This window comes from Oncorhynchus clarkii, chromosome 13 (assembly GCF_045791955.1).
Source record: "Oncorhynchus clarkii lewisi isolate Uvic-CL-2024 chromosome 13, UVic_Ocla_1.0, whole genome shotgun sequence".
In the NCBI taxonomy this organism is placed as follows: Eukaryota; Metazoa; Chordata; class Actinopteri; order Salmoniformes; family Salmonidae; genus Oncorhynchus; species Oncorhynchus clarkii.
In genome coordinates, this window is record NC_092159.1 from 54352423 (window position 1) to 54377805 (window position 25383).

The 25383-nt window shown below is 44.4% G+C and overlaps 2 protein-coding genes across 2 annotated transcripts in view; both read right to left on the reverse strand.

The window, feature by feature from the left end:
• LOC139423588 (glutamate receptor, ionotropic, delta 2 (Grid2) interacting protein, a) overlaps positions 1-10365 on the reverse strand; it is a 54168-nt gene extending 43803 nt beyond the window's left edge. The window contains exons 1-4 of the mRNA XM_071175176.1: positions 10284-10365; positions 7140-7393; positions 6504-6836; positions 6170-6324 (exon numbers count right to left, since the gene is read on the reverse strand). Of these exons, the coding sequence (XP_071031277.1) occupies positions 6170-6324; positions 6504-6836; positions 7140-7393; positions 10284-10365 (824 nt within the window). The remainder of the gene's footprint in view (positions 1-6169; positions 6325-6503; positions 6837-7139; positions 7394-10283) is intronic.
• A 2218-nt stretch (positions 10366-12583) lies between these two features.
• Positions 12584-24930, reverse strand: LOC139365091 (E4F transcription factor 1). The gene is made up of 14 exons (XM_071102467.1): positions 24791-24930; positions 24160-24302; positions 23967-24057; positions 23566-23747; positions 23264-23384; positions 23004-23156; positions 19825-19991; positions 19297-19536; positions 18968-19082; positions 18418-18635; positions 17964-18162; positions 17533-17705; positions 17151-17231; positions 12584-13916 (listed from the first exon to the last, which is right to left on the reverse strand). The coding sequence occupies exons 1-14, from the start codon at positions 24885-24887 to the stop codon at positions 13548-13550; spliced, it is 2349 nt and encodes a 782-aa protein (XP_070958568.1). The 5' UTR covers positions 24888-24930; the 3' UTR covers positions 12584-13547.
• Positions 24931-25383: the final 453 nt, after the last annotated feature.

Below are 25383 nucleotides of genomic sequence, written 5' to 3' on the forward strand. Positions count from 1 at the left end.
CCCACTGAGGGAGGGAGCAGACTAAACTCTCTCCAGTCTCCAGTCAACACTGGTTATGGAATAATAATATGAGCCTTCTGTTTTTGGAGGAGAGGAGAGTGAGCTAGGAATATTCCTTGATGGTGAGAGAAACTCATCGTCACTGCACAAAATGTATAAGAAGCAGAAAGCAACAAACAACGTCCATTGAGAAACAAACAACGCCCAAGCCAGGACATTCATTTATTTTGACAATTGATAACACATAAACTAGAACCCCCACCGTTGGAAGCCTACAGTAGCAATCAACTAAGTATTAGTACCATTGCGTTCTAACAAAACAGTCCTGTCTACCAACCATCAATAGTACAGTTGTTGACAAATAGCAGCTATCTTCTAAACTCCAAACTCTAAGACATTTCACCATCACAACTGGCCTCAGGGCATTATCAAGTACAGGAAGATGAGAGGAACACAAAACTAATCAAACTGGCCAAAGGCTTAGTCAAACAAACCAAAATCCTACCCACACTATACAAATAAATATATGTTTTATTGTCACATACACTAGACAGATGCAGTGAAATGTGTTTAACAGGGTCACTAATAATAGTACAGCGCCCATGGATCAAATTAGCATAAAGTTCCTTGCTCAAGGGCACGTAGACAGATTTTTGTCGGCTCAGGTTTTCGAACCAGCAACCGGCCCAATGCTCTAACCGCTAGGCTACCTGCCACCCCTCTACTGTATCTTATGGTGTACACAACACCTGCATAACTGTCTATTTCACAACACCTGCCCAAATCACAGTACTGACATCATTCAGATCACTAGGCGGCAGTACTCACCTGAAGCAGGTCATCATCAGCAGCATCGCTTTCTGCAGGGTTCATAAATCCAAACCAGAGGAAGGAACTGTGTGTGTGTGTGTGTGTGTGTGTATGTGTGCATTTATGTGTGTGTGTGTCCAAAGCCTGTCACTGCAGTGTGCAGATGCAGCAGATGTGAGAGTGACTGCATGTGCATCTCTCTACCACCAACAGCAAAGTGTCTGCAGAGAAGCTAAGAGCTGGATAGGGACTGAAAAAACGATCATAATCAACAATGAGATGCAAAAAATGTGTGTGTGTATGTATAAGTCTCTCAGACACACAGAAAGTGCCTGCGCACACAAAAGTGTTTATTTTCTACTTCGCTATCAATGCTGAGAAGAAAGAAACGTGATATTCCCTGGGGACTTTGACAGTTTTCCTCTGTACCGGAGGGATAAATGGCCTACGTCCCCAAATGCCATCCTATTACCTACATAGTGCACTAGTTTAGAGAAGAGCCTGGTCAAAAGTAGTGCACCTTATAGGGAACAGGGCACCATTTGGGATGTTACCATGGAGTATGCAAACCAAACTGACATCTCCAGCCTGAGGAGGATTTCAAACAGGCAGTCCTCACCACGAGACAGCCCACTGGTGACATCTGATCAAAGTCATTGAGCTTCACCACATAACTGATTCTGTTCCTGCCACCATTCTGAGGAAAAAGTATGAGGAAAGCAGTTTTTCTATGAAATATTGATTGTTACGCAATTAAATTGCTCTTGTTCCTCCAATGCAGACCTATTGTTGTTGAAGACTACCATATCGATGAATACCTCAGCCAGGGCCTGTATTTATAAAGCATCTCTGAGTAGGAGTTCTGATCTAGAATCAGGTCCCCTCTGTTCATATAATTCTATTCAATATGATCTAAAAGGCTAAACTAATCCTATATCAGCACACTTACTGGTCCTGGTCGATTAAACACACTAAGGTCTATTCGACTCTCCCCAAGCTCATTTCTGTGTAGTAGAACACTAAAACACAAAGGGTATTGGTAGACCACTTGAACATGATTAATTACAATGAACATTCAAAGCTCCCCCTGTGGATAAAATCAATTGTTCTGATCCAATGCACAGTAAGTCATCCAGGTGAGCTGAACTGAACCGATCAATCTAAATGGGCGAGATGAATTTTGGATTGCTCAAAGGGTTCCGTTTTCCAGGACTGCTCCAGGACTGCTAAGATTTTACCATAGATCATAAACATTATATACCGTATGTATCATCATAGCATTTCACGTGTCTGAGCCTTCCCCGTGAGCAACCTTGATGAAACATATCCAATATCAAAGCACTAATCATACCACACACATACAAACACAAACTGCATCTTCAAACTCAGGTCTGGCACCAAGGCTGTTCACTCACACTAAAATATGAATATGCTGTCCTGTTTATATCAGATTGGTTGAAGGTCACTGTAACTGAATATCTGTCCACCACTGTGTATGAGTCTGTACCAATGATACTGTCACTGTTAGTCTTTGTTGTATATTTTGCTATGGGTGGGTGGGTGTGATAAGGAAGTTTGTTTGAATCTGTTGTGCTCAAAGGTGTTTGTGTTTTGTGATGCTTGGCAGCTCCTTAAAAAAACTCATCAGGGAGAAGAGTCACTAGTCACTACGACAGGATGTGACTCAGAGACCTATATGACTCTCAAAGAGATTGTGTGTGTGTGCATTTGTTTTTTTTTAGGGGGTGGATCAGTTTTATTATTGCATATATATTGTAGCTTCTATCAATGTAATTGTCTGCATCATTTCCAATCCGCCTTATATATTTTTAGATAAATATATATATTATTTTAAATATATACAATACCAGTCAAAAGTTTGGACACACCAACTCATTCAACTGTTTTTCTTTATTTTTACTATTTTCTACATTGTAGTTTAATAGTTGAGTACATCAAAACTATGAAATAACACGTATTGAATCATATAGCAACCAAAAAAGTGTTAAACAAATCCAAAATTAGCTGCCAAAGCAGCAGCTACTCTTCCTGTGGTCCAGGAAAATTAAGGCAGTTTATACAATTTTAAAAACATTACAATACATTCACAGATCTCTCTGTGTGCCCTCAGGCCCCTACTCCACCACATATACACATTACTAAGTACGTAAGTAAGTAAGTGTGAGTGAGTGAGTGAGTGAGTGAGTGAGTGAGTGAGTGAGTGAGTGTGAGTGTGTGTGTGTGTGTGTGTGTGTGTGTGTGTGTGTGTGTGTGTGTGTGTGTGTGTGTGTGTGTGTGTGTGTGTGTGTGTGTGTGCGCGTGTGTGTGCATGCGTATGTCTGCTCCAATATTGTGCTGCTTCTCAGTCCCCGCTGTTCCATAAGGTGTATTTAAAATGTAATTTTACAGCTTGCGTCAGTTACTTGATGTGGAATAGAGTTCCATGTAGTCATGGCTCTACGTAGTACTGTGTGACTCCCATAGTCTGTTCTGGACTTGGGGATTGTGAAGAGACCTCTTGTGGCATGTCTTGTGGGGTATGCATGGGTGTCGGAGCTGTTGTGGGTGTCCGAGCTGTTATGGGTGTCGGAGCTGTTGTGGGTGTCGGAGCTGTTGTGTGTGTCGGAGCTGTTGTGGGTGTCCGAGCTGTTGTGTGTGTCCGAGCTGTTGTGGGTGTCCGAGCTGTTGTGCGTGTCGGAGCTGTTGTGGGCGTCGGAGCTGTTGTGTGTGTCCGAGCTGTTGTGGGTGTCCGAGCTGTTGTGTGTGTCCGAGCTGTTGTGGGTGTCCGAGCTGTTGTGCGTGTCGACATGCATTCAACATGTCAATAACCTCTCATAAATAAAGGTAGTGATGAAGTCAATCTATCCTCCACTTTCAACCAGGAGAGATTGACATGCATATTATCTGAGCCAATTGCAATTTGCAATTGCAAAGGCACCTGACCACACAACTGAACAGTAGTCAAGGTGCGACAAAACCAGGGCTTGTAGGACCTGCCTTGTTGATATTGTTGTTAAGAAGGCGGAGCCTCGCTTTATTATAAACAGACTTCTCCCCATCTTAGCTACTACTGCATCAATATGTTTTTTGACCATGACAGTTTACAGTCTAGGGTTACTCCAAGCAGTTTAGTCATCTCAACCTGCTCAGTTTCCACATGATTTATTACAAGATTTAGTTGAGGTTTAGGGTTTAGTGAGTGTTTGGTTCCAAATACAATGATTTGAATTTTAGGAATATTGTGGGCTAACCTATTCCTTGCCACCCACTCTGAAACTAACTGCAGCTCTTTGTTGAGTGTTGCAGTCATTTCAGTCACTGTAGTAGCTGACTTGTATTGTGTTGAGTCATCCTCATACATAGACAGTCTGGCTTTACTCAAAAATGTAGATTCGTCAAAGTAGCAATAGTTAGCCTTGGTGGCAGCTTTGCACACTCTTCTCTCAACCAGATTCATGAGGTAGTTACCTGGAATGCATTTAAATTAACAGGTGTGCCTTGTTAAAAGTTCATTTGTGAAATGTATTTCCTTCTTAATGAGTTTAAGCCAATCAGTTGTGTTGAGACAAGGTAGGGGAGGTATACAGAAATAATCCCTATTTGGTAAAAGATCAAGTCCATATTATGGCAAGAACAGCTCAAATAAGCAAAAATAAATTACAGCCCATTATTATTTTAAGACATGAAGATCAGTCAATGAGGAACATTTCAAGAACTTTTAAAGTCTCTTCAAGTGCAGTCGCAAAAACCATCAAGTGCAGTCGCAAAAACCATCAAGCGCTTGAAAATGGCCCTCATGAGAACCACCACAGTGAACGGAAGACCCAGAATTAATAGAGTTACCAGCCTCAGAAATTGCAGCCCAAACAAATGCTTCACAGAGTTCAAGTAACAGACAAATCTCAACATCAACTGTTCAGAGAAGAATCAGGCCTTCATGGTCGAATTGCTGCTGAAAAAAAAAACACTACTAAAGGACACCAATAAGAAGAAGAGACTTGTTTGGGCCAATAATGAATCACGAGCAATGGACATTAGACCGGTGGAAATCTGTCCTTTGGTCTGATGAGCCCAAATTTGAGATTTTTGGTTCCAACCACTGTGCCTTTATGAGACGCAGAGTAGGTGAATAGATGATCTTCGCATGTGTGGTTCCCACCGTGAAGCATGGAGGAGGAGGTGTGATGGTGCTTTGCTGGTGACACTGTCTATGATTTATTTAGAATTCAAGGCACACTTAACCAGCATGGCTACCACAGCATTCTGCAGTGATAGGCCATCTCATCTGGTTTGCTTAGTGGGACTATCATTTGTTTTTCAATAGTGCAATGGCCCAAAACACACCACCAGGCTGTGTAAGGGCTCCAAGAAGGAGATTGATTGAGTGCTGCATCAGATGACCTGGCTTCCACAATTACCAGACCTCAACCCAATTGAGATGGTTTGGGATGAGTTGGACCGCAGAGTGAAGGAAAAGCAGCCAACAAGTGCTCAGCATATGTTAGAACTCCTTCAAGACTGTTGGAAAAGCATTCCAGGTAAAGCTGGTTGAGAGAATGCCAAAAGGATGCAAAGTTGCCATCAAGGGAAAGGGTGGCTACTTTGAAGAATATAAAATATATTTTGATTTGTTAAACACTTTGTTGGTTACTACATGATTCCATATGTGTTATTTCATAGTTTTGAATGAGTTGGTGTGTCCAAACTTTTGACTGGTACATTTTTTAAAATATATGTTTTCCCCTAACCCTGCCACCCCTCCCCTAATTTAAGTAAACTAATGGACAACACTTAGGCTTCTACTTCCAGCTCATATAGTACATACTATATACATTTTACAGACACAGTATATTTTACATGAGTTATCTTTTGTTTGTTTTTATTCCCATCCTTCAGCTACCCTCAACCCTTCCATCTCTGAACAGAATCCAATTTGGATCTATTTGCCATATATGATATTCTATTTGCCATATATTTTTCAAATGTGCTGTGATGTTTCACAAAAAGTTTTGAACCTATATACATTGTACGCATTACATTTCAAACTGTCCCTTGTAGGGTAAGCATTAGAATAGTCTAAATCGCCTCAATATTTGCAGCCATAGGTGACAATATCTCTCTAGGAGCTGATCCGTCGTCAGTATTGTGGAATCATTCTCTTTCTAATGACGCACTTAGTGAACGTGCTCTCTATGTGGTGTTTTGGGAAACGCATGTGACAACTTTGGCCGTTTTAGGAACAATGTATTGTTCAAATATTCGTAAGCTTATCGGGAAACCGGGCCCTTGTCTGACCCGACCATGACACAATGCCACAAAGAGGCGGCATGATAGCATGTTATAATCAGCTGATTGGTACCTGACGCTGTCAATCAGCTGCTGATGGTCCTCATTGATTAAGATGTCTGGGAGGGCTTCAGCTAGGTTCTCCACGTTCCGCTCGGCTGCGTACTGCTTCAGAACACCAAACAGCTGTTCCTTTATATCTGGCTCATCACCAAGCACCTCCTCCACCTGCAAGAAGAAGATAAACACAACTTCCTGTTGACCTCTGTGGGCTTCTGAGTGTGGAGACCTCCACAGATGGAGACGCAGACAGAGACAGAGTTGGAGACGGAAACAGACACAGGGGTGGAGACAGATGCAGAGACAGAAGACAAAGATGCAGGCACAAACCCCTGCCACCCACACACCTTCTTGTTAAACTCCAGGGCCTTGTGTGCACGGTCCTGCCTGATACTATCCCCGCTCAGTGACACCTCCCTCATACTGTGGCTGAGGCGCTTGATCCTCCGTCTCATACTGAGCACGCCCAGACGCAGTGGGCGTCCCTGTGCCACCTTGATCATGGCCGCCGCCATTTCGTGATGCTTGACGGGGATCCCGTTGACCTCCATGACGTAGTCGCCGACCCGGAGGCCACTGCGGCCCGCTGGGGAGTTGGGCAGGCAGTCATCCACCAAGAGGGGGCAGTCTCCCACGATGGTGAAGCCGAAACGGCCGTCGGGGCCTGGGTTGATATCCATCTAGGGAACAGTCAGATTAGAATTAGATGTGAAGACAATAAACTGTCTATTTGATAACTATCTGCATGGAAAGTAACGGAGATTGTTTTGAAAGTACATGTCATTTTGCCCTAGACTTATGTGTTACCCAGCTCACAGTTCCAGATCAGTAGTAGTGATCACACTGAGGCTTAGGTAACATGCAACAACACTGTCACAACCAACTCCTATCTGCCTTTAAAAAATGTCTCAAGTGAAAAACCGAGGTCAAATGTCCACTATCTGCATCACTGAAGCCTAAATGATTTCCCAACTGTTCCAGACCTGTTCTATGCGTGACACCACTCCGATGCTGGGGGGTACAGTCTTCAGAGTCTGTGCCAGGGCCACCAGGGCCTGGGTGCTGAGAGAGGACACCTCCTGGCCCTCGATGTCCACCACCTGGTCCCCAGGCTGCAGGCCCGCCAGGTAGGCACTGCTGCCCTCAATCACAGACAGGATGTAGCTGGGGCCCGCGCCCCCCAGAGTGAACCCAAACTCCTCCGGCCAGTTCTGATTGGTAGCCGGGAGGGTCAGGTCTGGAGAGTAGTCAGGATTGGGTTGGTTACTTAAGCCTGTTATACATAGCCTGGGTGCCAGTCTGTTTCTGCTGTCTTGACAACTCCTTATGGAACATGTTTGACTTGGCAATGACAGCAATGTAGTTGACAAGAGCACAAACAGATCTGGGACCAGGATACTTCTAACACAAACACTGCTATTACCAGGGTCTAGAGTCCATGCCTTTCTCAAATACTATCCCCAAATATACCAGATTACAGACCCAGTCACATGCACGCCTCCTGCTGTGGTAGAATGGTAAAACCTCATGGGTCCTTATTTGTTTTTACATCAGTAGGAGGCGTGGCAGGAATTCAGGGACTATAATGAGAATCCAGGTTTCCCCAAATACACTGGTGGAGACCCAGGTAAGACCACGGTCAGACCTGCCTCTGGACCAGGGATCCAAAGCAGGGTCTGATAACCTGGGATGACCTGAACACACTGAAGACAGAGCCAGGTAAAACCAGGGTACCTTGATGTATTTGGGGCATAAGAGTGTAGATTATTTTAATAACAATGGCATGCAATGTCACATTATGACACCATTTAAATGGAGACTCAGCGATATGAGCAGCTGTGTGAAGAACCAAAGATACTGGAGAGTGAGTGCCATGCAAGAGGCTGCACTTGTGAGCATGCACACCACAGAGCATCTGCACATGTTCACGAGAGTTTGCGTCACTCTCCTGCAACATGATAGCTGCGTGACAACAACTGCGGAGGAGATTTGCCTCTTGCTTCGCGCTCTTTGATGTTTTGGAAGTCGTCCCGATCTGCTAATGGTACATTTGTATCGCTGAGTCTACCTTTAACTACATTGTAGTCTCTTTTCACAGTTGCTTGTCTCCGAGGCGGAGACAAGTGGCAGTGAAGACACTACTACAATGTAGCTGTACTTGACTGACCTGGGTTGAAATACTTTATCTGGGCTTGATTGAGCTTGCCTGGCACAATGGAACCAATGGAATAGTTGCAAAACTACAAACCTTACCCATCTGGAACCCCAGGCAGGCTAAACCAAACGCTAAAAGTATTTGAACCCAGATCCGGGACTTGAAACTAGTTTAAAAGTCTTACTGATATTCATTGGATTATTCATTGGAGGACAGCCCATTTGTTGACGGAAAGCATCATCTGAATGGGCGAGAGAACCAGAGACTGAAGCGTCACAAGAATGAAATGGGTTGAGAAGGTTTTTCTGCTCTTAAGGGACATCCACAATGGTCGAACACAATGGTATCACTTTTTAACAGACACTATCATACCTCCATAGTATAACGCCCCGCTTGGAGGGTTCGAGAGTGGAACATCAACTATTGGAAAAAACTTGACTTTATTATATAATAGCAATCAATGAGAAATAACCCAATCAATAACAAATATACTTTTATTTTGAAGAGTGAATATAGTCAATGTTTCGAGAGATCAAATATTAGCACCACATAGTTTTGAGCCCACCTGTCCTCTCCGTCAAGAACAGGTCAAACTGAATACGGTTCCACCATACTGTTTTTACAGATCAACTTGCTTTAAGACCAGTGATCATGATGGACAGAACATGAGCAAATGATGCTGTTTTAGACTGTTGGGACTCAGCCTATGTCTGTCATAGCTTTCTGTTCTGAACTGCTGGCCCTCCCCTGGTCACTGGCCTCATTCTCATACTGCAGTCAGCGGGTGCCACTCAATACTCCACAAAATGGCTTCCTATTCTCGTCTCCTCACACTCATCTGCACTGATCTGAACAGACGCGATAGCTGAAGGCAAAGTGGCAGATCGAGGCCTATCAAAATGACTTGCTTTATCTTGTCAAGTTGTTTCAGATCAGTGCAGTTGAAGGAAAGCTGGATACAAGGAGAGGAAACATCTTTAGATTATTGAGATGTACCCATTCATTCTCCTCACTCTCTCCTGTACCAGATTGTTAACCTCCTAACACTGAAGTCTACAGCCTCAGCCTTATTCATTTAATAGGCCATATGATGATCCTATGAGGATTAATGTTTAATGAAAAGATTAATAGGTTCCATGACTACAGCAGGCAGTTTATGCAATTTCAATGATTGAAGTGGCAATCTTTCTCTCATTATGAAGGTGTGCATGGAGACACACACACACACACACACACACACACACACACACACACACTCTCTCTCTTTCTTTCACCCTCCGTCTCTTTTTCTGTCTGTATCTCTCTCTTTCTGTCTCTATCTTTCTCTCTTAGAAACGGGTGCATGAAGACACACTCACGCACACACACTCTCTCTTTCTCTCTCTCTTTCTCTCACTCAGTACCAATGTGTAAAGGTAGCCTATTGTATGTGGATTTCTTAAAGTGAACAAGAAATGGATGGTCAGATCAGTTTGAGACAATTCAAAGGAGAAAAGCTGGCAACAGTGGCATCATTACATAGTTCCACACTGACTTTGCAGGGGAAATAAAAAAGTGATGGTGTTATGAAAATGTACGAGCCCCGGATTATCTGAATAAAAGTTCAGAACACAGTGAGAACACGTCGTTCTATATTTCACTTTGTAAGTCTCCGTGTATTGTGTCATAAAACAACTAAGTCTAAAGTAACGTGTTGAAATAAATTGGGACATCTAGACCTGTGAGAAAGTACATTGGTTAAATCAAACATTTCTTTCTCCGATGTACCAGGACACGCAACCCCACCGTCGAGATTAAACTTCCCACGGCCTTCTTCTCTCTTCTCCAAATCTGAAATACTTCTGAAGCCCGCGACCTAGATACACACACACAGCTTTAGTCCTTTTGTTCTCTTCTGTCTCTTCTCCTCCTCTCTTCAGAAGAGAGGGATGAAGCAGATAAGAGGAATAATGAAAAGGAATTAAAGACTTACAGAAATCTTTGGAGGCACCGCGAGGTCCAGACTTGCTCTGGCGCAGCGAGAAGCGGCCTTTGCGGCTCAGAAACCGCCTCATCTTGACGCTGGTGGTGTCTACTGAGATGTCAAGGTTTGCGAGGACACGTCCAGTCAACGGCCCAAAGTCCCCGTCTCTGGTGCCCAGTCACGCCCTTACCCTCTCTCTGGCTCCTGTACCCAGCTCCTGCACCCCCACCAAGACCTACAACCCAAACCCTCTCAAGAGGTCACATCAGCGTACAAGTAGGCTGATGTCTCCCTTTCACGGATCAAAGAACCAGAGATATGGGGCAAAAGAGGAGAAGGAGGCTGGGAGAGAGAGGAGACGGTCTGTAAGTCAGGCTCCCCATCGCAGGTAAAAATCTGCCGGCCCACAGCCCTAGCTAGCTGCTATCGCGGAGCGCCCATACAAAAACTGGGACACTTTGTCCTCTAATGATTATTTCGTGAGAAAAGGTAGCGCGAAGCCCCATTTTTCTATAAATACCTCTGCCTCTCTCTCTTTCTCACACACTCTCCTCCTACCCTCTCTCGCTCTGGTTCTTTCAGATGGGGCCCTCTCTAAGGGCTGAGGACTGACCCAGAAACAGTGAGGAGAGCCAGCCAGGGACACTTCTCACTGATTAGAGCGTGTCAACCTCAGTGTTGAGGCACTGTAGTCTATAGGCAGTAGGCACACAATGGCTCCTCAAGGTTCATCTAGGAAATTTGAGATTGAGGGAACAGGTTAAAGGTAACACCTTCCAGGTAGCATACCATCCTTACATTCCTGAGGCGAAGAAAAGGAGCAAGGCTGGTAAATGTCTATTATACCTGATGGTAACTTCCAGAACCTTGGCTGAGGATCAGCACGAGAGCAATCCTGGTTCCCTGTTAGACACTGACGTCAAGCTTGCACCCCCCCAATCTGGCTACCTGAAAGTGAGACCTGTTCAATTTCAAATCACCCGTTACAGTACTGTAGATCTGAAATGATAGCAATATGGTGATAGATCCACCTTGCACTGTAATAGGTTATGTGGACCAGCCACCACATTGCTTACGCTTATAACCTTTCCGATCTAGTGTCTAAGAGTAGGGGTGAGGTGTCAGTTTTAAATTTGGCAGTATCCCTCAGTATGAGCCCTGAGGAAACCATATCCTATTGGTAAGTGTTTACCCCTCCGGGGCTGACTTAACCTCAATGGAATCGTGATCAGTGTGTTTCCAGTGGGAGATGCAGGCAGCAGCACTACAGCTGTGGAGTGTCCTCTGTTCTAACAGTGATCATGGCTCATGTGAAACTCTGCCAGATACATCTCTAGAGACGATCATGTTCAACAACATACAGTATGAGGAAACTAATCAGGGAAACAGTGATTGTGATGTTTGAGTAGGTGTGTCTTTGATTGGACACAACGTAAGCAGAGTAAGGTTTAGTTATGAATGGCTGGATCACCATGCCAGTATGTACAATACAACGGGCCAGAATCAATGCTTTGTTTAGTAGAGATGGGGACATCCTCATTAGGTGTCTAATAATTGACTGTATTTACTTTGCTAGCCACAGGCAGGACAACAAATCCCCCATGGGGGACACACAATTATATTTCCTAATTCCACAACCAAAACTAGCTTGTACAAAATACTTCAAAGGAAACACAATTACATCAACACACCATTGGCATTACATCATGTGAAAATGACCTGTTCATCTTACAGTAGAAGACTATGGGGGATTTCGGACTTTGATAAGGAAAAAGCCAAAGACATGATTATACGTTTTGCTTCAGGATTGTTTTATTCATATCAAGTAGCCTGATCCCATTGCATCTATGATAGTTCAAAGGACTCGCTCAGAGTAAAGGGCAGCTGTACAAAAGAGGGGTGAAAAGATTTGTCTTCATTCTGACAGTCTTAAGAGAATGTGAGCGAAAAGCATGGGAGTAAAAAGAGTGAATGAGAAAAGTAAAGAGAGAAGAGACAGAAGGCAACAACAACCACGGGCAAGGTGAGCAGCAAGGCTGCTTTGTCCTGAATCTGCCAGGCTGATGAATCCACTCCCGCTCCTCCATCTGGGGCTCACAGAGCTGCTGGGTTGCCCACGGCAACTGTAAACACCAGACCCAATCAATCGATCAATAACTGAATCAACCGATCACTTCTCAGCCTGCTTTTCAGTCAGGTATACAGTACACAGGAACCATTCATCCATAACAAGCACATTTTTCACATCCACAGGACAAAGAAATTCCTTTTAGTCTTCTGCAGAAACTCAATTCTCAAAGATGACAAAGTTGTATTGAAAGTAGCATTTATTCATTCCACGCAAACGTAGCCAGTCAAGTAATAGATCACAGCATTTGGCAGTAGTGAGGCGTCTGTCCGTCTACTGTAAGGGTGATGTGTAATGGAGACACATATCAGCAGTACAGTCCAACAGCATCAGATCACAGTCATATTCACTGGGCAACCAAGAGTAGAAATTGTCTAATAAGAAATGCTCATTTAGTTTCTTCCGTTGCCAAACGTTTTAATATGGTATGCCCTAATGAATACAATCCAGAGACTCTCACGAACAATCACTAAAGCATTTTAAGTCTATGGTCAAGCATAACAGAATATTTTATAATGAATCTGTCCAAGGTAAACAACTCCAGTCATTAGGTAGTATAATTGTTTTAATTAAGGGGGGGGGGTATTTTATAAAGTTGACATCTCCTGGTGTAATGTCTAAGTGTAACAGAAACAGTGAACATTCTAGGGCTTTTGAGACTATCAAGGCAAAGGTAAGTACTTGAGCTCCTGTGACCTCACTATAAGCTTACTGTTCGTACCTTGTGATTGGTTGCGCAGTGTTGACAACCAATGACATTACAGTTAAGTGTACTAAAATGAAGGCAGCTCCACTCCTGTCCAAGTAAAACTTACACTTCAGTCCTCCTTACTTCAGTGACTTAAGACATAATACTCTTCCAATAATTGATTGCAATCCTTACCCAATAGAAATGGACTAATACTGTCAAATAAAATGTCAAACTTTATACAAACAGAATCTTTCAACCTTATACAACGACAGTCCTCATGCAAACTGTCCATAATACAAGCTAACTCCTCAAACATAGACCAATGTTCCCATTCAAAGTCCTGAGTTCTCATAAGAAACTCTTCATAAGACATTCTGTTCTTATAAAAACACACCGTATTCATAACTCATGCAAAGTCCTGAGTTTTCATAAGACACTTCATAACACAAAGAAATCATATAATGACTGTCTGGATCTCCACCTCCTCCGATGACGTAATAACAAACTCCTCCTCCTGCTGCTGTTCCATCACCTCGACCATGTCCTCGCCCCCCGATGTTGTTACCATGGTGACCGTGCCATCGGGCGTTTCCAGTGCGCCGCCTCCTGCCAGAAGGGTTCCGTCGCTGATGGCTGAGGCCAGGGTCATGGCGACCTGCGCGGTCAGGTTCTCAGGCGTCGCTATGGTGATGGTGTCGCCACAGTCGGAGATGGATGTGCCCTCGTCCATGGAGACATTGCGCACAATGATTTGGTGGCCGCCGATGCCACCACGTGATTGGTTGACGATCTGCTGCACCACCTTCATGATGTGGTTGCCCATCTGAAAGGTGGGTAGAGCGGGGTGAGTATTGAGATGCCTTCTTAATGTCTACCTAATAGTTGATTTATCTATGTCAGGGATCATCAACTAGATTCAGCCGCGGCCCGATTTTTTCCTGAGCGGATGGTCGGGGGGCTGAAACGTAGACTGTAAATTGATCACAAAAAGTCCAAACATATGTTTGACTAAAACATAAGCATTTCAAGACCTGCTTATATTTGCATATGATCACGTGGGAATAGTTGGGAACAGATTCCTTAAATTAAAATCACTTGGAGATGGTTTCCTGGTGTTTTTACAGTCTTATGTCCAGCAATGAAAATCTTTAAAACAAAATACATTTAGTTAATACATTTTGCTCAGAAAACCTGAGGGGCCAAATAAAACCACCCGCCAGTTGGGGAACGAAAATAAGTTTAAAATGTAGACAGATCAGTTGTTGGATTTTTTATTTGGATCTTTTTGTGTTATGATGAACTTCACAGGGTGGCGAGGGTCTTATTACTCTGATGACATGATGATCGATGCTTGACAGCCTTTGACAAATATTCTCTCTCTTATCCATAATAATCTCATCATGTAAACTAGCCTACCTGCAATGTATCTGAGAGCTGTTGGCTAGAGCGCACGTGCCAGAGGAGGCATATTTGCTATTTAACAGTTTTTGTTGAAAATGAGATGAAAACACATTTAACTTTAGATTTGTATTCGGTATATGAAAAAGTAAGCCAAAAAAATGACATTTTGAAGGGCCTCCCGGGTGGCGCAGTGGTCTAAAGCAGTGCCACCAGAGACTCTGGGTTCGAGCCCAGTCTCTGTCGCAGCCGGCCGCGACCGGGAGGTCCATGGAGCGACGCACAATTGGCCTAGCGGCGTCCGGGTTAGGGAGGGTTTGGCCGGTAGGGATATCCTTGTCTCATTGCGCACTAGCGACTCCTGTGGCGGGCCGGGCGCAGTGCACGCTGACCAGGTCGCTAGGTGTACAGTGTTGCGCTGTGTTAAGAAGCAGTGCGGCTTGGTTGGGTTGTGTTTCGGAGGACGCATGGTTCTCGACCTCTCCCGAGCCCGTACGGGAGTTGTAGCGATGAGACAAGACAGTAACTACTAATAATTGGATACCACAAAATTGGGGAGAAAAGGGGGGTAAAAAAAAAGGAGGAAAAAAGGATGTGTGCACTGATATCAGCAACAAGTCAGTTTGGTGGAAACACCGGTGGATAATCTGCATATCAGCAACAAGTCAGTTTGGTGGAAACACCGGTGGATAATCTGCATATCAGCAACAAGTCAGTTTGGTGGAAACACCGGTGGATAATCTGCATATCAGCAACAAATCAGTTTGGTGGAAACACCGGTGGATAATCTGCATATCAGCAACAAGTCAGTTTGGTGGAAACACCGGTGGATAATCTGCATATCAGCAACAAATCAGTTTGGTGGAAACACCGGTGGATAATCTGCATATCAGCAACAAGTCAGTTTGGTGGAAACACCGGTGGATAATCTGCATATCAGCAACAAGTCAGTTTGGTGGAAACACCGGTGGATAATCTGCATATCAGCAACAAGTCAGTTTGGTGGAAACACTGGTGGATAATCTGCATATCAGCAACAAGTCAGTTTGGTGGAAACACTGGTGGATAATCTGCATATCAGCAACAAGTCAGTTTGGTGGAAACACTGGTGGATAATCTGCATATCAGCAACAAGTCAGTTTGGTGGAAACACCGGTGGATAATCTGCATATCAGCAACAAGTCAGTTTGGTGGAAACACCGGTGGATAATCTGCATATCAGCAACAAGTCAGTTTGGTGGAAACACCGGTGGATAATCTGCATATCAGCAACAAGTCAGTTTGGTGGAAACACCGGTGGATAATCTGCATATCAGCAACAAGTCAGTTTGGTGGAAACACCGGTGGATAATCTGCATATCAGCAACAAGTCAGTTTGGTGGAAACACCTGCATATCAGCAACAAGTCAGTTTGAAACACCGGTGGATAATCTGCATATCAGCAACAAGTCAGTTTGGTGGAAACACCGGTGGATAATCTGCATATCAGCAACAAGTCAGTTTGGTGGTGGATAATCTGCATATCAGCAACAAGTCAGTTTGGTGGAAACACCGGTGGTGGATCAGTTTGGTGGAAACACTGGTGGATAATCTGCATATCAGCAACAAGTCAGTTTGGTGGAAACACCGGTGGATAATCTGCATATCAGCAACAAGTCAGTTTGGTGGAAACACTGGTGGATAATCTGCATATCAGCAACAAGTCAGTTTGGTGGAAACACCGGTGGATAATCTGCATATCAGCAACAAGTCAGTTTGGTGGAAACACCGGTGGATAATCTGCATATCAGCAACAAGTCAGTTTGGTGGAAACACTGGTGGATAATCTGCATATCAGCAACAAGTCAGTTTGGTGGAAACACCGGTGGATAATCTGCATATCAGCAACAAGTCAGTTTGGTGGAAACACCGGTGGATAATCTGCATATCAGCAACAAGTCAGTTTGGTGGAAACACTGGTGGATAATCTGCATATCAGCAACAAGTCAGTTTGGTGGAAACACTGGTGGATAATCTGCATATCAGCAACAAGTCAGTTTGGTGGAAACACCGGTGGATAATCTGCATATCAGCAACAAGTCAGTTTGGTGGAAACACTGGTGGATAATCTGCATATCAGCAACAAGTCAGTTTGGTGGAAACACTGGTGGATAATCTGCATATCAGCAACAAGTCAGTTTGGTGGAAACACCGGTGGATAATCTGCATATCAGCAACAAGTCAGTTTGGTGGAAACACTGGTGGATAATCTGCATATCAGCAACAAGTCAGTTTGGTGGAAACACCGGTGGATAATCTGCATATCAGCAACAAGTCAGTTTGGTGGAAACACCGGTGGATAATCTGCATATCAGCAACAAGTCAGTTTGGTGGAAACACTGGTGGATAATCTGCATATCAGCAACAAGTCAGTTTGGTGGAAACACTGGTGGATAATCTGCAGATTTTCTTTATGCAGATTTTATATTTGCATGAAAATCTGTCACCAATTGGATGGAAACGTAGCTTTGGTCGCATGTTAAATATATGTCTATGAACAAGCAAACAGTGAAAGGTGTTTATGTGTGGAGGGAGGCGAGTGCGTCTAAGCCATCAAGACATAAAACCACTAGAACACAATTTATTGGCTCCAGGAGAAATAGGAGAGCAGAGTACTGACCTGATTCTGGTTGTCTTGGATGAGAGTCACCTCCTCGCCCTGCCCCTCCTCCTCCTCCTCCTCCTCCTCCACTCCTGGGGCCTGGGGAGAAGAGACAGGACATGTGAACTACAGAACCTTCCATACATACTGACAGCATCATTTATGAATGTGATGATGCATCTAATTTCTGTGAGAAAAACAAATGAATATTCTATTAACAACTGCGTTTACATCAGCACCTTGTCTGTGTTGGTGCCTAAAGCTCTGCCAGGTCAAGTTGAAACATTCAGTGAATTCAGCAAAAAGTCTGGATATATTACTTTCACATTTTCGGCAGTGTGAAATGGGTAATAGATCCATAAGGAGAATAACCCCCCCGCCCATCTATGAATGGTCTCACCCTAATGATGTATTCCTGGGTGTCAGCCACCACAGAGGAGAACTCCACCAGCACAGCGTGGGGGTCGTCTGACATGATGGCTGCTGTGGCCAGGCTGTCTGCAGAAACCTGCTCCTCTGAGACCAGCATGCCTTCCTCCCCAGACCCCTCCTTCTGGCCAGCATAACAGCCACCTGGACACACAAACACATCAATGTAATCCTGTGTAGTGCTATTTGGCTCTTTGCTTGTGTGTCAATTGTGGAATTGATAACATGTATAGGCTAATATGGAAAATTGACTACCTCATCAATTAAAAATCAGGGCCATTGTCAGCCTATCCAAAGTAATGTAAGTCGGGAGTACACGCATAAAGAATAGTAACTTCTATGAATCTGACATTGATCTGAATGCTATACATGACCCAGGAGACAAGTGTTAATCATCCTGACCTTTGGCACGTAAATGGCGGTTGAGGGTGCCATGCTCAGCGAAGCCCCGCCCACACTTGTGACACTTGAAGGGCTTCTCTCCGGTGTGATGGCGGATGTGGCGCACTAGAGAGCCCTTCTCCCTGAAGCCCCGCGAGCAGAACTGGCACACGTACGGCTTCTCCTGGGCGTGCGTCCGCTGGTGCACCTGCAAGGCATTCTGGGACGGAAGGGGAGGGGGGAAAAATTATTAATTAATCGACATCTGTTAGTCAACCAATTCACTTCTGACATGCAAGAAAAATGACTGAGATAACCGTTCAAACGAAGAGGCACCCCGAAACTTGACTTAACATTAGCAGACTCCTGCCATTTAAGAGACTAAATAAAACGTACGAAATCAACAAAGTTCAGTCTGAATATTTTGCCTGCTCACGGCCTCCTTGGTTGAAATAAAAGTTGAGTATGAACAAACCTTGGTCTTGTATCCCTTGTCACAGCTGTTGCAGTTGTACGGCCGTTCCTCCGAGTGGGCCCTCATGTGTTCCCGGACGTGTCCGATGGTCTTGTACAGCTTGCCGCACTCACCACACTTATACCGCCTCTCACTCAGGTGGACCTCCATGTGCTTCTTCAACAGGTAGCCTGTCAGGAACTCTTTCTGACACATCACACACTTGAAGGGCTTGCAGCCTGCAGAGAACACACAGATGAGCTACTGTAGGTCATGTTCATTAGTGAACGCAACAGGTAGTTCCTCCCCTTCAGACCGGTTTCCTTGGAGACTAATGAACACGACCCAGGGAGAGAGAGACACTGGGGAGATTTGAGAAAATGTAATAAACATGGAATACATGATATAGACTGATTTTGAAACCTTGGCTGAATCCTCTTACCACCCCAATCATTAGATATCAATGGATCACCTATGGTGTGTGTTGACTAATGATGTAAAGAAACAATGGGTTATGCCGAGACTATCGTTAAAGGAAATCATTAAAAAGAAATGGAGACAGTGGTCTTACCGAGGTGACCTTTGACATGGAAGCGGAGGTAGTTGAGCGCCTTAAAGGAGCGACTGCAGTGAGGACACTTGTGACTTTTAGACGGCGGCAGATCCTCCTGCTTGTCAGATATGTCCTACATGGCAGGGCAAGGGACATACACCATGTTTATCAACCTCCTGCTGTAGGTGAGAGTATACAGCATGTTTATCAACCTCCTGCTGTAGGTGAGAGTATACACCATGTTTATCAACATCCTGCTGTAGGTGAGAGTATACATCATGTTTATCAACCTCCTGCTGTAGGTGAGAGTATACACCATGTTTATCATTCCCCATTGACTAACTCACCACCATCTCCTCAGCCTCCATCTCCACACACTCCTCCATCACCTGGATCTCTGTCATCCTGCCCTCCATGTCCCTGACCTGTAGGACCTCTTTAGGCATCCCGTCCAGTGCCTGCTCCTCGGCCTCCTCCACCTCCTCAGTGACTGCCTCCAGGGCGATGCCAGAGTTGATGATGGCCTGGCAGATGAGGTTGTCCCCCTCGGCCACCAGGGCATCTGCCTGAGCCTGGTCCAATATAACCTAGGGATGGGGAACCAGACAAGAAAAGTGGGTCCAACGTGGCCCTAGGAAAAATGTATAACATCCAAAGAGGTTATATTAAACATCAGAGATTTGAGATACAAAGGAAATGCTTGAGGGTGGGCTTCTCTATTTTCTTTCATCTGCACTGATGTGATAGAAATGGACAGGCATTCACAACATGGCCTTCACCTATCCTGTGATTTCAGATCACTACAAATTAACAGGTGTGAGAGGAGATGAGTAAGACATTTTACAGTACTGGAATACATCCAGCTCTCCACACACCTGCTGTTCCTGCCCTTCTCCCTCCATGTGGAAGTGGACCTCGTGGATGACTTCCTGTCCTCCGCTGTCAGTCTCCACCACGCTGACCACTGCCGCCTGTGCTTCCTCTTCCTCCTGCTGCTCCACTTCCTGCTGAGCAGCCAATGAGGCGGCCTCTGCCTCTACTCCTGAAATACAAACATGAATACCTATATATTACCCTGTCCAGCTACTTATCTACCGATAGATCCATATATTTAATCTTTCTATCCATATATTTATCTTTCCATATAGTAATCTCCCTCTTTCCATATAAACAGAAGTACACTACCGGTCACTACCGGTTAAGTTTTAGAACACCTACTCATTCAAGGGTTTTTCTTTATTTTTACTATTTTCTACATTGTAGAATAATAGTGAAGACATCAAAACTATGCAATAACACATATGGACATTTAGTAACTAAAAAAAAAAAAAGTGTTAAACAAATCAAAATCTATTTTACATTTGAGATTCTTGAGGTTCATGCGGTAGTCACCTGGAATGCATTTCAATTAACAGGTGTGCCTGTTAATTTGTGGAATTTCTTTCCTTCTTAACGCGTTTGAGCCAATCAGTTGTGTTGTGACAAGGTAGGGGGTATACAGAAGATAGTCCTATTTTGTAAAATAACAAATCCATATTATGGCAAGAACAGCTCAAATTAGCAAAGAAAAAGTAATGATGGACTGTCATTTAAGACATGAAGATCAGTCAAGGCAGAACATTTCAAGGACTTTGAAAGTTTCAAGTGCAGTCACAAAAACCATCAAGCGCTATGATTAAACTGGCTCTCATGAGGACCACCACAGGAATGGAAGACCCAAAGTCTAATGCAGAGGATAAGTTCATTAGTTACCAGCCTCAAAAATTGCAGCCCAAATAAATGCTTCACAGAGTTCAAGTAACAGAGATCTCAACATCAACTGTTCAGAAGAGACTGTGTGAATCAGGCCTTCATGGTCAAATTGCTGCAAAGAAACCACAACTAAATGACACCAATAAGAAGAAGAGACTTGCTTGGGCCAAGAAATACAAGTAATAAGACCAGTGGAAATATATCCTTTGGTCTGGAGTCCAAATTGAGATGCGATGTGAGTGAACGGATGATCTCTGCATGTGTATTTCCCACAGTGAAGCATGGAGGTGGTGTTATGGTGTGGGGGTGCTTTGCTGGTGACACTGTCAGTGATTTATTTAGAATAAGGCACACTTAACCAGCATGGCTACCACAGCATTCTGCAGCGATACACCACGCCATCCCATCTGGTTTGGGCTTAGTGGGATGATCATTTGTCCTGTTCAACAGGACAATGACCCCACCACACCTCCAGGCTGTGTAAGGGCTATTTTACCAAGAAGGAGAGTGATTGAGTGGTGCATCAGATGACCTGGCCTCCACAATCCCCCGACCTCAACCAAATTGAGATGGTTTGGGATGAGCCGGACCGCAGAGTGAAGGAAATGCAGCCAACAACTGCTCAGCATATGTGGGAACTCCTTCAAGACTGTTGGAAAAGCATGCCAGGTGAAGCTGGTTGAGAGAATGCCAAGAGTGTGCAAAGATGCCATCAAGGCAAAGGGTGGCTATTTTGAAGAATGTCAAATATATTTTGATTTGTTAACACTTTTTTAGTTACTTCATGATTACATATATGTGTTATGTCATAGTTTTGATGTCTTAATATTATTCTACAACGTAGAAAATAGTACAAATAAAGAAAAACCCTTGAATGAGTAGTTGTTCTAAAACTTTTGACTGGTAGTGCACGTGGAAACCCCTTCAAATTAGCGGATACGCCTATTTCAACCACACCTGTTGCTTACGGGTGTATAAAATCGAGCTTACAGCCATCCAAACTCCATAGACAAACATTGGCAGTTGAATGGCCTTACTGAAGAGCTCAGTGACTTTCAACGTGGCAGGTCAGTGACTTTTCAAATCAGTTCATCAAATTTCTGCCCTGCTAGAGCTGCCAGAGTTAACTGTAAGTGCTGTTATTGTGAAGTACAAACGTCTAGGTGCAACAACGGCTCAGCCGCGAAGTGGTAGGTCACAAGCTCACAGAACGGGACTGCCGAGTGCTGAAGCTCGTAATAATCACCTATCCTCAGTTGCAATCCTCACTATAGAGTTCCAAACTGCCTCTGAAAGCAATGTCAGCACAATAACTGTTCATGAGTGTGTAACAGTATAACTTTAGACCATCCCCTCGCCCATACCCGGGCACGAACCAGGGACCCTCTGCACACATCAACAACTGACACCCACGAAGCATCGTTACCCATCGCTCCACAAAAGCCGCAGCCCTTGCAGAGCAAGGGGAACCACTACTTCAAGGTCTCAGAGTAGGTGACGTCACCGATTTAAACGCTATTTAGCGCGCACCACCGCTAACTAAGCTAGCCGTTTCATATCCGTTACAAGTGCTTCATGAAATGGGTTTCCATGGCCGAGCAGCAGCACACAAGCCTAAGATCACCATACACAATGCCAAGCGTCGGCTGGAGTGGTGTAAAGCTTGCCGCTTTTACCTCAGGAGCAGTGTAAACACGTTCTCTGGAGTGATGAATCACGTTACACCATCTGGCAGTCTGATGGAAGAATCCGGGTTTGGCGGATACCAGGAGAACACTACCTGTCTGAATGCATAGTGCCAAGTTTGTTGGAGGAGGAATAATGGACTGGGGCTATTTTCATGGTTTGGGCTTGGTCCCTTAGTTCCAGTGAAGGGAAATCTTAACTCTACAGCATACAATGACATTCTAGATGATTCTATGCTTCAAACTTTGCGGCAAAAGTTTGGGGAAGGCCCTTTCATGTTTCAGTATGACAATGCCCCCGTGCACAAAGAGAGGTCCATACAGAAATGGTTTGTTGAGATCAGCGTAGAAGAACTTGAGTGGCCTGCAGAGCCCTGACCTCAACCCTATCGAACACCTTTGGGATGAATTGGAACGCCAGCCTTATCGCCCAACATCAGTTCCCGACCTCACTAAGGCTCATGGCTGAATGGAATCAAGTCCCCACAGCAACTCCATATTAACGCCCATGATTTTGAAATGAGATGTTCGACAAGCAGGTGTCCACATAATTTCAGTCATGTGGTGTCTATCCATGCATGCATGCATGATCCCTCAATCTTTTGACAGACTGCTACCTTTCTGCTGTCCGTCCTTGCTGACGAGGATCTCCTTGTACTGGTTGAAGCGGATCTTCTCAGTGCATGGGGTGATGGACTTGAGATGTCTGGTCAGAGCCCCTGACTCCCTGAAGGAGAGTCCACACAGGTTACAGTGGTACGGGCGCTCGTCTGGGGGATCAGAGGGAGAGAGACTGATGATGGAGATAGGAAACGAAGCTGCATGTCACATGCAACAAAATCTCATTCTGAGCCCACCCCCTTCCAGTCCACTGTACCTGTGTGACGGCGGTTGTGACGAATCAGGGAGCCTTTGGTTCGGAAGGCACTCCCACAGAGCTCGCAGGGGAAATTCTTATTCTCACTGTGGGTGATCATATGGGTTCTCAGGATGTTTGTCTAGAAAAAAGGTAGACAGAAAAATAGGTTTGTTTGATTGAGCATAAACAAGGGAAGAACAAAATCGCTGATAGTCATTAGATTTCCAAACTTTCTTCCAGACTAGACAAGGTAGTGACAATCTGTACGGGTTCATTCTCAGATCTATATCAACAGGAAGCACAGGTGGAGTACAACTCACCGTTTTGAATGTCTTCTCACATGTTTGGCAAATGTAGCGTCCATCTTTGTTGACCCTGTAGACTGGCTTGTCTGCACCATCAGGGCTGTGGGCCTCGGTCCCCTCTGTTTGGACAGTAGCCTTCCCTGTGCCACCCCTCTTCCTGCGACTTCGAGATGAGTGTCCTTCAACTTCTACCTCACCTGAGAGAACTTAAGGCTGGTTATTTCAGTCCCCTAAAATAATTTAACCCATTACAACTGGGCATGAAAGTCAAAACAGGAGGAAATTGGGTTTCTGACAGAATATAAAGACTTTGCCATGAGAAGAAACCATAAATCAATCAAATAATGTCTTATCAGTTACGGACAGATGATACTGGAGGGTGCCAGAGAGCAAAAAGTCAAGGAACATTGACTGACCGTTGATGTTGGACTTGTCTGGTTCATCTGAAGACAGTCCACTTCCATCCATTCTTGTCAAGGTAGCAGAGGTTCCATCTGGGGCAAAAACCTGACCAAACACAAACGTTTTGACATATCACCACATTAATTTATGAATTCTACAATCTAAACCGAGTAGGCACCGGGTGTACAATTGCCCGGGCAAGCCTACCTCTTGGTTGTCATCTCGGGGTTTATTGACGGGCACCTGGGGTTCCTGTGCCCGCGTGCAGTTCTGCTGAAGCTTGTGCTGGATGAATGCCTCCAGCGTACAAAACTCGGACTGGCAGCGTCCGCACTTGTGGACATCTTCATCTGCAAGTGAAATGCGTGAAAAACATGCGTACAGTCAAGAACAACACACTTAAAAATGAATTGTAAAACGTTCAATGTTGTTGTTGACTGGCTAGCTAATTAATTGACACATGCAAGTGATTGGACATTGACATAGCGAAGTTAGCTAGCTACTGTAGCAAGTGCAGCCGCCAGCTAACTTAGCTAATGTTAGCATATTTAGCAAGCCTAGCTGGCTGGCAAGGCTAAAACCGATAAGTGTAAAGTTAAACTACAATCCGAGGATGCTAACTAACTAAATCTGACCAGCGCGACCTACACTAGTTGGCTAGCTAGGTGGATAGATAGATAGCATTGACCCGATACAGCGCAAGCTAGAGTGCACCGACCTTATTTTGTCGCCTACCAAGTAAGCTAGCTAGCAGCTAAGTAAATTGAATCAATTGGAGTGGGCATACATATATGACAATAAAAATATATGACTTTTTTTGCACGTAAACTGTCTTTACCTTCATCTCCGAGAGTTGTTTGAATTGTGACGATGTTGTTGCCGTGATCCGTTTGCTCGCTCACTGTTTCTGCCGTATTATTATTTTCTACATTCATGTCGTTTGAGTTCTCCGTCTCTGTCGCAACGCTACTCGAGAGAAAACATGGCGGATTTACGACCTCGTAGTCATAACAACAAAAGTGCAATACGAGGGAAGGAGGGATAAGAGACAAATCATAGGACGACTTGGATTTTGAATTATGCGTTTTACCAGATTTTGGTAAAAATTGGCCAACTCTAATGTCTGAAATTATCATGCGCAGGATTTAAATAAATATTATCAAGAATTTGCCAAATATTCCAGAATTGGATATATATCACGACATGTCTGCTCTACAATGTGAGTGTATTCCATAAAATCTATGCACCTGTCATTCTCTACAAGGGGGTAAACTTGTCCACAGCATGGCATTGATGCGATGCCTTATGATTTCCGTATTCTTTTCATTTGGAGACCCACCGTGCGGTGTGACACCCGAGCCGCGAACTGTCAAACGAAAGCAACGTAACCCGATTGTTGCCTGGGGTCGAATTTTTGAGACTAATTCCATG

Bases quoted from the DNA above. Each gene is read 5' to 3' on its own strand.
- LOC139365091 (XM_071102467.1), bottom strand. From the start codon at position 24,887: ATGAATGTAGAAAATAATAATACGGCAGAAACAGTGAGCGAGCAAACG. The intron at 19,083-19,296 runs GTGAGTTAGTCA...CCTGCCATGTAG, and splicing joins TGGAGGCTGAGGAGATGGTG to GACATATCTGACAAGCAGGA. The intron at 17,706-17,963 runs GTCAGGATGATT...TTGTGTGTCCAG, and splicing joins CCGCCATTTACGTGCCAAAG to GTGGCTGTTATGCTGGCCAG.